The 11,989-nt window shown below is 51.7% G+C and overlaps 4 protein-coding genes across 4 annotated transcripts; 2 read left to right on the top strand and 2 right to left on the bottom strand.

Annotated features, from left to right (window-relative positions):
- Window positions 1-68: 68 nt before the first annotated feature.
- Window positions 69-1,292, top strand: BO94DRAFT_542194 (polyubiquitin-binding protein UFD1; the record flags this gene model as incomplete). Its single annotated transcript, XM_025613082.1, has 3 exons — window positions 69-71; window positions 131-445; window positions 507-1,292. The coding sequence occupies 3 exons, from the start codon at window positions 69-71 to the stop codon at window positions 1,290-1,292; spliced, it is 1,104 nt and encodes a 367-aa protein (XP_025471667.1).
- A 732-nt stretch (window positions 1,293-2,024) lies between these two features.
- Window positions 2,025-2,765, top strand: BO94DRAFT_447428 (TMEM53 family protein; the record flags this gene model as incomplete). Its single annotated transcript, XM_025607524.1, has 1 exon — window positions 2,025-2,765. A coding segment is annotated over one exon (741 nt), but the record flags the coding sequence as incomplete, so codon positions are not given.
- Window positions 2,766-2,886: 121 nt separating this feature from the next.
- On the bottom strand, window positions 2,887-6,981 carry BO94DRAFT_507641 (DNA-directed RNA polymerase III core subunit RET1). Its single transcript, XM_025609626.1, has 3 exons — window positions 6,825-6,981; window positions 5,952-6,754; window positions 2,887-5,894 (listed from the first exon to the last, which is right to left on the bottom strand). Exons 1-3 carry the CDS (start codon window positions 6,885-6,887, stop codon window positions 3,080-3,082), a joined length of 3,681 nt encoding a protein of 1,226 aa, XP_025471665.1. The 5' UTR covers window positions 6,888-6,981; the 3' UTR covers window positions 2,887-3,079.
- A 267-nt stretch (window positions 6,982-7,248) lies between these two features.
- BO94DRAFT_507637 (putative MFS sugar transporter) lies at window positions 7,249-9,079 on the bottom strand (the record flags this gene model as incomplete). Its single annotated transcript, XM_025609625.1, has 5 exons — window positions 9,029-9,079; window positions 8,828-8,960; window positions 8,470-8,772; window positions 7,913-8,420; window positions 7,249-7,860 (listed from the first exon to the last, which is right to left on the bottom strand). The coding sequence occupies exons 2-5, from the start codon at window positions 8,899-8,901 to the stop codon at window positions 7,249-7,251; spliced, it is 1,497 nt and encodes a 498-aa protein (XP_025471664.1). The 5' UTR covers window positions 8,902-8,960; window positions 9,029-9,079.
- Window positions 9,080-11,989: the final 2,910 nt, after the last annotated feature.

The following is an 11,989-nucleotide window of genomic DNA, read 5'->3' as shown; positions in this document are numbered from 1 at the left end:
ACTGATCGACTACAAAGCTTGTCGGCTCCTTTTTGAGCAGTTCCAGAGGCTACCAGCCCAAGTCAATCATGGTGCGTTCCCCGCTTAGGCTGCGCCGAGTACTTCGATCAAGATACGCTGACCATTGCAGTTCCGATCTGGCTACTGGGATGACGATCCCATGAACGGAGTTATGGGTGGCTCCATGTTTCGCCATGGAGCTACTCGTCGCTTCGATGAATACTACCGCTGCTATCCCGTCGCCATGATGCCCGGCCCCGAGAGAGAAAACGTGAACCACGGCGGCAAAGTCATCATGCCACCCAGCGCTCTGGACAAGCTAACCCGGCTCCATATTACGTATCCGATGTTGTTTGAGCTTCACAACGGAGCACGGGAACGGTTGACGCACGCCGGTGTGTTGGAATTTATCGCGGAAGAGGGGAAGATCTATCTGCCCTTCTGGGTAAGGTTCTCACCACTCAAGATGCCATGCAGTGGTTACTGACAGGTTGCTCTCTCTACAGCTCATGCAAACTCTCCTCCTGGAACCTGGCGATCTCGTACAAGTCAAGTCGACCGACCTCCCGCCCGGCCAATTCATCAAGATCCAAGCCCAATCCACCTCGTTCCTCGACATAAGTGACCCCAAAGCCGTCTTGGAGAATGCTTTCCGGAACTTCTCCTGTCTGACCAAGGGCGATGTCTTTACATTTGCCTACAATGACCAGGTTTACGAGATGGCGGTGCTGGAAACCAAACCATCCAACAACACGAATGCTATTTCGGTGCTTGAGACTGATTTAGAAGTCGACTTTGCACCCCCGGTGGGCTACGAAGAGCCTCAACGGCCCAGTGGCACCAGCACGCCTCGTAGCGGGGTCAGTGGGAAGCTGCCCTCTGGTGGGCTCCTTCATCCCCACGGTACCATGGCGCAGTCTATCAACTATGCCGCCATTGCCCCGGAGTCGACTGACGCTGCAACTGGTGCTCGGGCAGTCTCATCAAACTTCTTAACAGGGGGGCAGCGTCTGAACGCCAAGAAAGGAAGCAAAACACCCACCCCGAAGGCATCTACTCCGACTCTGGGCACCACGAACCCTCAGCACCCCCCTCCCGTGCGTAAGACGAATGGACCGCAGCCTCTGCGACTGCCCGCCAACCAGCTATTCTTTGGATATGCGATCAAGCCAGTGAGGAAGCGCGATGAGAGCGGACAAGTCGTTGAGGGTGATAAGCCTCGCTTTCAAGGGGCCGGTCAGACCTTACGAGGCAAAAAGAAAGACACCAGCGGCTCCGCGACCCCTACCTAAGGCGATGATGGCTAAAGCTGAATGGACGCTGATTCGCAAACCTGTCTGACAGCAGGCCCATGCGTTTTCCTTTGTCTTCTCGGATGGGTAATAGAAAGCACCACGAAACGGCAGGATGGGAATTTAGAGCATAGCGGGGACAGGCGTTAACGAGGCTGTTTCGATCTTCTGGCTTGATCCACATCCAATGCCCACACGACTTGACAAGTCCTTCCGCGTGGGCCATGTCCTCGCCGATCCTTGTGGACGGGGAACGGCCGTAGCACTAGGCGGCACTAGAGTAGCACACCCGGAATGTCGAATCAACGTTGGCCGGACACCACTCCGGGCTCCACGCTGAGGCTGCACTGGCTTTGAGATACACCAGGAACATCTCCGTTGCCCCAAGAATAGTAGTAGGTAGAGGATTCATTCCACTTTAGTGCATTCATGCAATGACCCTGGTTTATCTTGATGACCATGGCTGCCCAGCCAGAACCACATAAATACCACCTCTTCCCCCCCAAAATCTATCCATCCTCACCTCAGCTCAACCCAACCCATAAATAACAACACCACACTTGGTCTAGACCATACCACTCTCACCATGTCATCCCCAACCACCACCAACACCACCACAACCAACAAGACCACCACCCTCCCCAAACCCACCAAACTCTCCCCAACCATCTACACCTACGCCCCCTCACCACCACACCACTCACAAAGGGACCACCACCAACACCAACAACCCCCCAAACCATCCTCCTTGCCTTCTGGATGAACGCGCCCCCCCGCGCCCTCACCAAATACATCCAACACTACCAAACCCTCTATCCCACCGCCCGCATCCTCACCCTCCACAGCACCACCCGGGACTTCCTCCTCCCCCCATCCCCATCCACCCAACAAACCCTCCTTCAACCCGCCGTCGACTACCTCCTCCTCCAGAACCAAACCCGGACCAAGAATCAAGAACAGCAAGGCACCCACATCCACATCCACCTCTTCTCCAACGGCGGCATCTTCACAACCACCACCCTCCTCTCCGCCTACCGCCACACAACCGGCCACGCCCTCCCCATCACCTCCCTGATCATCGACAGCGCTCCCGGAAAACCCACACTAGGGGGTGGCTTTCGTGCGTTTTCGTTCATCTTGCCCGGGAATGTTTTCCTGAGGGTGGTGGGGCAGGTCCTCTTGGGGATGTTGTTGGGGGTGATGTTTGGGGTGTTTTGGGTGTTTGGGGTGGAGGATGCGGTACGGTTGGGGAGGAGGAGAATTAATGATAAAGAATTGGTGGGGAAGGGAATGGGGAGAAGGTGTTATGTGTATTCGGAGGAAGATGGGTTGGTGGAGTGGAGGGATGTGGAGGAGCATGCGGATGAGGCGGAGGAGTTGGGATTGGGGAGTGTGAGGAGGGAGAAGTTTGTGGGGTCGGAGCATGTGGCGCATATGAGGGTGGATGGGGGGAGGTATTGGGGGGTGGTGAGGAGTGTTGTTGAGGGGGTGGATGGAGGAGTAGGAGGTGTTGATGGGGAGGGGGAGAGGTAGATGATTGTGGTAGTATACAGACAGGCTAAAAGGAGGATTTCTAGCAATAGAGTTAAGATATGGAAAGTAGTAATTGGATACTAATAGTTTATAGCAAAAGTCGACCGGATCGCCGAGCGCTATGCATGCAAACCGATATATACATCAAATAATATCCCCTCGAAACGCCCGAACTTTTCTCTCATCCAGCCTGTAAGATTTGGGTTGCCATTTCACATGATCATTTCTTTCGGTCCATACACCATTGGAGACGATCACCGTCCCTTCATTTCAGGGAACTCGTCATCGAGCTTCAGACGCGCCGTCACGTTCATACTCATCAGTTCCTGGATGAGGAGTTTGGCGGCGTACGGGATCGCCATCTTGACGACGCTCCGGGACGACTTGCAGCGTTGACACCAGTTCAGGTAGCCCATGAAACCGCACTGCTCGCAGACGTCGATCTCGTGTCGATCCGAGGAGATCATCAGTCGCTCCAGCAGAAGCTGACTGGTACCGTAGGCGATCAGACAATCACGTTCCATCTCTCCCAGACGGAGACCACCGTCGCGGGAACGACCTTCTGTCGGCTGGCGGGTGAGGATGGCGCGGGGACCGCGGGCACGCGAGTGCATCTTGTCTTGGACCATGTGCTTCAGTTTCTGGTAGTAGATGGGACCGGTGAAGACGTAGAAGGGCAGGGCTTCGCCCGTGATACCCGAGGTGAGATAGTCTTTGCCACCGTAGCTGAAGCCGTTGTTGATAAGGATCTGGGACATCTCCTGGACGGGACTGCCGCCGAAGCAGGTTCCGTAGCCATGGTGTCCGGCCAACACACCGGCTTTACCGGCCACAAGCTCCAGCATTTTCCCGACTGTCATTCGAGAGGGGAAACCGTGAGGGTTCATGATGATGTCTGGGTTGATGCCGAGGTCGGTGAAGGGCATGTCGGCCTGGTCAGCAATGATACCGACGACACCCTTTTGTCCGTGACGGGAGGAGAACTTGTCGCCCACTTCAGGACGGCGGGTCTGGCGAGTGAGGACCTTGACGAGCTGGTTTTCGTTCTCAGTTACAGAGACCATGACCTTGTCGATGTACGCGGGGTCGGGAAGCTTGTAGGTCATGGGCGTGGGCATGTACGAGACGGGCCGACCAGCGTCGGAGCTGGGGAACCCAGAAGCCATTGACTGGTCGGGGGTAGACTTGTTGATGTAGACCTCGCCTGCGTTGACCTGCTCACCAACTGCAGCGAGACCATCGCTCTCCAGGAGAGCATGCTTCCGGATCGGCGCATCGTTCTCATACTGTGGTCCGCTGAGGCGATCCTTGGTGCCGTTGGAGTAACTCTTAAGGTTGGTGACATATTTGCGGAACACCTGGCAGCGTCCGAAACCACGGTCGACCGATCCCTTGTTCAAGACCAGAGCATCCTCGATATCGTATCCGGAGTAACTCATGACGGCAACAATGGCGTTTTGTCCGGCAGGAAGCTGGTCATACTTGACCAGCTCGATCGTGCGGGACTTGACCATAGGCTTCTGAGGGTACACCATGAGATACAGGATCGAATCGATACGCAGGAATTGATTGGATGCGATCGCGCCAATAGCTTGTTTACCCATGGCACATTGATAGGTGTTACGGGGCGACTGGTTGTGGTGGGGGTAAGGAATAAGACCGGCGACGGCACCGAGAACCGTGAACGGCTCGATCTCCAAGTGAGTCGTTGTATCGGTGATGTCTTTCTCATAGATGGCAATCAACGAGTCGTTTTCTTCGTTGACATCAAGGTACTCGACCAATCCCTGGGCAAGGAAGTCGTCGAACTCCATCGATCCATCCCGCAACTTCTCGAGATGCTGAGTATTCACGCAAGATTTACCCTTTTCGACCACGATAAGCGGTCTGCAAATCCGCCCATCGTCAGTCGCGATGTGAACAGCCCGCTGGTGATGGTTGATGTAAATGCTGACGAACTCGGAAATCCGACCCATGCGACGCAGTCGGCGGAACGCGTCCAGGAAGTATTTCGGCCGACGAGTGAGCGCGGTGGGCGTACCGTTGATCGAGATCGTGTAACATCCGGGTCCATAGAGCTCCTTTCCACCGACGGTCTGGATGTCTTCGGCGCCTAGCATGAAGATCAAGTTTCTGATGGGGCCCTCTTCGTCGTTCGTGGTGATATGGGTCATGAGTGCCAAGTTCTTGACGAGACCACAAGCCTCACCTTCTGGAGTATCTGCTGGACACAGCATACCAAACTGTGAAGGCTGCAGCGCACGAGGACCACTGACTTTTCGCGTCTTCTCGAACTGACTGCTAATACGCGTCATCATACCCAGTGCCGCAATATAACTCAGTCGACTAAGCACGTGTGTCACACCAGCACGCTCCATGCGGAAACGCTTCAAACTCCAATTGCCTGTCGAGATAGCACGGTTCATACCCTGGGTGATGTGATTGCTGTGCATGGTGATAACACTGTACGCATCGAAAGCCTCGGCACGGTTGCGCTTGTTCAGAACCTTGTCAATGTTCATCTTAATATCGAAGCAAAACTTCTTGAACAGATCCTCAAATAGCAACGCCAGCATTTGACCAGCCAGTTCCAGACGCTTGTTTCCGAGATAATCACGGTCATCAACCAGGGTGGCATCGTTCTTGGCCATGAGCACACGACGTGCCATGTGTGCAACATAGATAGCCTTGGGCCGGAAGTTCATGTTCTTCACTTCGATGTGGGAGATAATGACAGAAGCGATGGCCTCGACAGCTTCTTGGACATGGGTTCGGCGGTAGGTCGGCGACTGCTTGCGGTTGATCTTAATCCGTGAACCGATCCAATCCAGGGCCTGTTGCTGCGTGTAGATTCCCAAATTGATCGCTTCCTCGAAGTTGATCGCGAAGTCTTCCTGGTAGACCTTGTCGACACCCGCGACCAGTAGCATCATCTCCTTGTCGGTGTGGATACCCATCGCTTTCAGGAGGATGACAATGGGAATATCTTCGCTGAGCACGTTGTGCTTCACGTAGAGCTTGTCTTTCTTGAGGACAATATAACTCTTCGACTTTCGCTCGTTGGAAGAACTGCAACCAAGTATCAGAATGATAGTCTGCAACAACCAAATCCGCATAAGTTCTCACCTCGTGACAGACGCCTGGACGATCTCCTTCTTGGGGTCTGTTTCCACGATAATTCTGTTCTTGCTCAACTGCTCTTGAACAAGAATGACCTTTTCAGTTCCATTCACAATGAAGTAACCACCAGGATCCAAGGGACACTCGTTCAACACGGACATCTCCGCCGGCGTCTTGTTGGCCAACACACATTTGGAACTCCGCAGCATGACCGGCATTCTGCCAATGGCAACACCCTTCCTCATGACCCTTTGACGACCACGAACGTACTCGAAATCGACCTGGATGGGGGCCGCGTACGTTGTATCACGCAGGCGACATTCTTGCGGGGATACGGTCGAATACGTGAAGTCGGCCCGGGCATCCTGCGGCTCATCCGCACGGCGCGGGAAACCAAGGTAAATGTTGGTAAACTTGATGTAGAAGGTGTGGTCGACATCGCTGCGAATCGTGGAGCTGGACTCCACGATCTTCTTTAACTGGACTTCGACGAGGTAGTTGTATGAGTCAATGTGCTGCTTCACCAATCCTTTGACCTTGAGGAACGCCGGCAGGAGGTTCCACTTGTCTTTTGCGGTATTGATCGGATCAGTGAGGGACTTGTTATAGTAGAACGGCTGCAGAAGCGCATCGAATGGATCGCGGTGGCGGTAGGACGAATGCGAATGCTCCTCTGTCGGTTCTTGCTGCTGTTGCTCCGCAGTTGGTGGCGGGGGCGGCTGTTCGGGTTTGGAGGGCTGCGCAGTCTGAGATGGGCGTCTCCGTTTAGAAGAGGGATCGGTGGCTCCAGGCTTCGCAGATGCTGCGGCCTAAGTTATTGAAAGCCGTTAGCATGGCGATCCGCCTGGACAGGACGATGCGGAACACTATGAGACTTGCCTCTGAAGGTTGCGCAGATCGCAGATTGGCCGCAGAGATCGGCGCTCTTCTACGAGGCGGCATCGCGGTTCAGACGAAGATGATGTCCACCAAGAGAAATTAGATACTGCCGTGTGCCGGATGTCAAGGTGTAGGGCAATTTCACGGCATCCTGGGGTGACGGGCACAATTTCTTCTTTATCAGCGAGGGGAAATATCCGGGCTAAATTCCAATTCGGCAGAATTGCGCTTAGGTAATAGAAAGCTATCCTAGAACAGTTAGATTGCTACGCAGCTTACAAATGTTTCTCCTAACCGAATACGGTTGGGATGCCTTATCTTATCAACCATGTGTGCTGCACAGTATTTCTGGCATGTGCATGAAACATCCAATTCTGCTTTTTCTGGCCCTGATCTAATAATCCGAAGTAGCTTTCTCACTGTATCACGAAGCTGACTTTGTGACGGGACGCAAAGCTTTCAGGAAAGTCTTCGACCCTAACGACTTGGATTTGAATGCCTCTTCGATCTCGTCCAGTGACCGTCCCTTCGTCTCGGGCATGAAGAATGTGCAGATACAGACCGTGATCAAAGCACAGCCACCAAAGAGAAAGTATGCGCCGAAGCTGCTTTTTGACAACAGGATCGGTGTTGTCAATGCCACCAGGAAGTTGGTAGCCCAATTGCTACCATGTGCCAGACTGGTTGCCGATGCGCGAGTTCTTTGGGGTTGAATCTCTGCTGCGTAGATCTTTATGCCGACCCCCCAACTGAGGGAATATATGACTGCAAAGATATATATGCAGACAATAACAACCCAACGGCCTGCGCCAGTTGAGCTATGTACGGCATTTCCTGCATAAAGCCCTCCTATCAAGAACATTGTGACGCTGAGCCCGATGCCGCCATAGATGATGCTGTGTCGTCGGCCCCACTTGTCCGCCCAGACGAGCGCGGGGATGGTTACGACGAAGATAACAATCGCAGAGATACCAGAAGCAAAGAAACTGGCGTCTGAAGAAGCCAGTCCTGCTTGCTCAAAGAGCAAAGGGGCATACTATATCAAACATCAGTAAGGAATGGTAAGGAAATATGGCAGCTGACCCTACATATAGCACACCATCAATTCCACTGAGCTGCTGCATCCCCATGAGGAAGACAGCCAAGGCGGTGCGTGTTCGTACATCTTTGGAAAATAGGTCGAACAGCTTGTGCTTCATTGGTCTATCCTGGCGTGGTGAAATTGATGGGGCGCGCTCCCTGCTCGGGATGGTCGCAATAACCTGGGTGTTATTGTCCTGGTCCTGTTCGATTTCAACCTTTTCACGTTCAGCCTGGCTAACTCCGAGGTAATCCCAAGCTGCGGTAGCTTCCGATTTGCGGCCGTGGAGTGTCAGCCATCTTGGCGAGGGGGTCAACCACATGAACGAGGCCACAGAGAAGGTGAATGCAAGACAAGCCAAGATTATAAATGGCGTGCGCCATGAGAAAGAGGAATTTATCCGAGAAGTACCGTAACATGTAAAGAAACCGACCGTCAATCCCAAGGTGATCAGCAACTGGGGACCGGTTGTCAAGGCGCCTCTGACCCTAGGAGGAGAAATCTCGCAAATGTAGCTGCTAATATGTTAGAAATCGAGGGACATAGAGCTGGCTTGTCACATACACCACAAGCGTGCCCAGATATAAGCCTTCGCCTATACCCTCGATGCAACGTCCGACAACGAACATTGCGATATGGACAGCAGCCGCCTCCAGGGCTGCTCCAATCCCAAAGATAAGGACACCGATGCTAATACCCTTGGGTCTACCCAATTTGTCTGCCAAATACCCCGCGAAGAAGGACGAAACTGCAGCCGGGATCAAGATAGATGAAACGATCAACCCGTGGATGGCTGAGGATTCGCTGCCGAACCGTGAAACGAAGCTGTCCATGACCGTTACGGGACCAATAATACCAGTGTCCATCCTATAAACTGCCGTCAATGTTGCACAAGGTGGCTCGGCCACGGCCAGGCTCTCACCCAAAGAGCAGTCCCCCGCAAGAGCATAATATGCTGGCGAGGACGTATCTTGGTGGTTTGTGTAATCGTAGCATTATGTCCAAGCGATCGCTGCTGATAACGACGTCGATTGCCAGATTGGAAAGAATACTATCTATGCCCACCAAAACGCACAGTTAGTGGATGGCTCGAGAGACCGATGGAGGGAAAGAGATGACAGACAGGAAGGCTGAGTGGGGAGAGAGAAAAAGTCTGGTCGAATACGGGCTACAATTGACCGCTTGAGCTCTGACCTGGTCGGCTTCACTGATAGACAAGTGAACCTTTCACAGTCCAGACCCACGGGGCCCCACCATCGACCCCAATCTGACCCATGACGGGATTAAGCGACTCCAGGTTCAACTCGGCATTGTTGCCATGAACACTCTCTCCCGAAGTCTGAAGCCGAGCAGTATAGCTGATAGAACGTTATTTATCTGCCTAAGTCAGTAGAGGGCACACTGCCACATGAAATCTCGAACGATCCGGTGGTAGGGCTTCAGAGACACGATAACCCACCTGGGCCCTCTATACCCCACATAAGTGACTAGCCGGGACTGTGTTCCGCAGCAACAATCTCATTCTAGCTGCGTATTTTGCTTTATTTTCTATGGGCGAATGACATTATGAGCACCTAGACAAAATGCCAGATAAGGTGCAACTGCTGGGATGTCCGCTAACGACCCATCAAGAGAGGTCGGCATATTTATCTGTCTCTAATTGACTAACTTTGTTCAGCTTTTGAGTTGTTCTCGGTATGGAAAGCTCGATGCGTCCATAAAAGATACAGGGACAATGTAGGTGGAGGGAATTTATACTAAGACCTGAGCGATTAGGCGGCCACATTAATGCGTATAGGTTCCAGCAAGAGGTAAAGTCATGGTCAGTTTCGACACTAGATGTCTAAAGGGACTGCAGCATATAATTCTTGTTTTGGGGTTATTCGCTGATAGTATCCTATACACTTGGAGACATTTCCCTGCAATTTTTTACTACCTGCTTGTAACGCATGATTTTATGTCTCAAAGTCTAAGGTGACGATAAGGAAAAACCTACCAAACCAGGCCTCGACTCAAAAGAATTTTCTCGAAAATGGTAACAATCTCAGGCGTACAGAAACCCCGTATCCTCATGGATCACAACAGCTCACATTAGGGGCTCGAGATTTATGACTGCAAGATTCGTATTCTTGAGGCCAAACCCTAGTCACAGCGGCTGTCGTCTGTGGGGTTGAGGAGGGTTGGCTCATGTAATTGCAATTCGGGCTTACAATGTGTTGCTCTTTGAAACAGATCAGGGCTGCATGATATGCCATGTCGAGGCTACGGGGTAATGTGTAACCAGTCAGCAAAAGGGATAGCTTGCTGATTGGCGTAGCTTCGTGCAACAGATGCTTTCCAATGGTACACAGCGCGAAAAGGCTTATGATACTGTCTGTCAACATGACATCTTCGTACTACCGGTTCAACAGCCGTTTAGCACTGGATTGGCTGCCCCAGTATCTAAAACGCCCTACTGTCATTCTACAATGTTAACCATTCGCTGAATTTTGCGGAAACTAAGTCTAGGGAGGGGCTACAGGCACAGCAGCCATGCTAAGCACACACCTTTTTCACTCTCCGTCTACCTCCTTAGGAGGCTGCCAGGCAGGTTATCAGCAGTATATTCCGTACAGAAAGGACCTTTCTAAGATTCTACATAGGCCATGAATCATATACAAAGAGGCCTCACACAATCAGGGTCTTATTTAGAACCTTATATCTTCAATATCTCATCTAGGGCCTCAATACTCATAGAATTCTGTATGTAGCAGCCTGAGGCACGTATACATGGCCTTAGACATAAATACATCGAAAGCGGTGGATTTGTGCTATCTTTGAAAGCAAGCTATTCCTACCATAGTAGGCAGTGGGTGAAAAAGGTGTGTCTGTAGCCCCTCCCTCAGTCTATCGTGCTCATGGACCAATAGAGGCATAACCTGTTCTAGAAACAGACTGGGCTTAGGCAGTAAATGATATATTCTCTCCACTTACATTAATTGATCCAACCATGAGTTATCATCTGTCTGGGACCTTCCAGGCGGTTCTCAGGCTCCTTGCATAGTATGTAGGCTCTCGGCTTGGACACGCGCCTCATCAAGGTATCATAGGTAGAACTAAGATGGTCCCGCTATATGCCTTTTTCGAATATGTAACGTCAAAGGGTATACGTAAAAGGGTATACGTCAAAGGGTATACGTAAAAGGGTATATTCGCGTGGTCTGAGGCCGCCATGCACTTACTTTCTTTTGATTTCGATTTCTGTGGTCCCGTTTATGATACAGCAGCCTGAACTGAGAGTATGATTAGATGAAGCAGGCAATTCTGCCAGATGAACACCCAAGGATTTCGGAATGCGTCCGGTAACTCATTCTCAGGCTTAAGTTCGCAGCTACATACCGCGGCGCGCATATCAGGCTGTAGGCTGGTAGGGAATTGCCACACTAGGCCATACATGAGGATGTAGAGGAAGTTTGAAAGTCGACTATGGAATACGTCCTCGCATTTCCCCAGTGAGGTTATTAATATCGCTTTGTGTGGGTCATTTTAAATCTAGCCGCAACATCAGAACGTGCAAGTAGGCCAGGCAGGCTGGTATTGTCAGAAGGTGGTATGGGATGCTTGGTTAACTGCCCATACCGTCACCTATCATATGACAACCGAGATATCAAGCATCGAATCCCCCTGGCATACGCACATGATAGGTGGTGCAAGTGGTTATACGAGCTCCCGGTTGGCCCTCAGGCGGTTTTCGAAAAGATTGCACGGCGAGCTTGAGATCAAGACAAAAAGCCCGTCTAGAGCTTTAGATCGTTGGGTTGATTAGCATTAATGGTTGTATCCCGGGACATATTGAGCCGCATAATGGATGATTTATGCACCAGCAATGATATAGTAATTGCCAAGTTCGTGGAGCTAATCTGATAATAGTCCATGACGGCAACGCATGTACGGGTAGCCTACCACCATACATGAGTGGTGCCTAACATAAGTAGAAGAGATAATTGCAGGCCGCTTGCGAAGATATGCGTGAATATCAATCCCATACATGATGGTTGATGTCTTCTGATCATCGGTTGATCTTTGCATAAGGCAACAATGCCTG

Source organism: Aspergillus sclerotioniger (assembly GCF_003184525.1).
Source record: "Aspergillus sclerotioniger CBS 115572 chromosome Unknown BO94scaffold_3, whole genome shotgun sequence".
NCBI classification, from domain to species: Eukaryota; Fungi; Ascomycota; class Eurotiomycetes; order Eurotiales; family Aspergillaceae; genus Aspergillus; species Aspergillus sclerotioniger.
The sequence above is the reverse complement of the archived record's forward strand: the minus strand, read 5'-3'. Positions and strand labels throughout refer to the sequence as shown.

What these genes read in the sequence shown, in the direction of transcription:
- BO94DRAFT_507641 (XM_025609626.1), bottom strand. Translation starts at nt 6,887, where the DNA reads ATGCCGCCTCGTAGAAGAGCGCCGATCTCTGCGGCCAATCTGCGATCT. An exon ending in GATCTGCGCAACCTTCAGAG is followed by an intron (nt 6,755 to 6,824) that starts GCAAGTCTCATA and finishes TCAATAACTTAG; the next exon opens with GCCGCAGCATCTGCGAAGCC. An exon ending in GTCCAGGCGTCTGTCACGAG is followed by an intron (nt 5,895 to 5,951) that starts GTGAGAACTTAT and finishes ACTTGGTTGCAG; the next exon opens with TTCTTCCAACGAGCGAAAGT.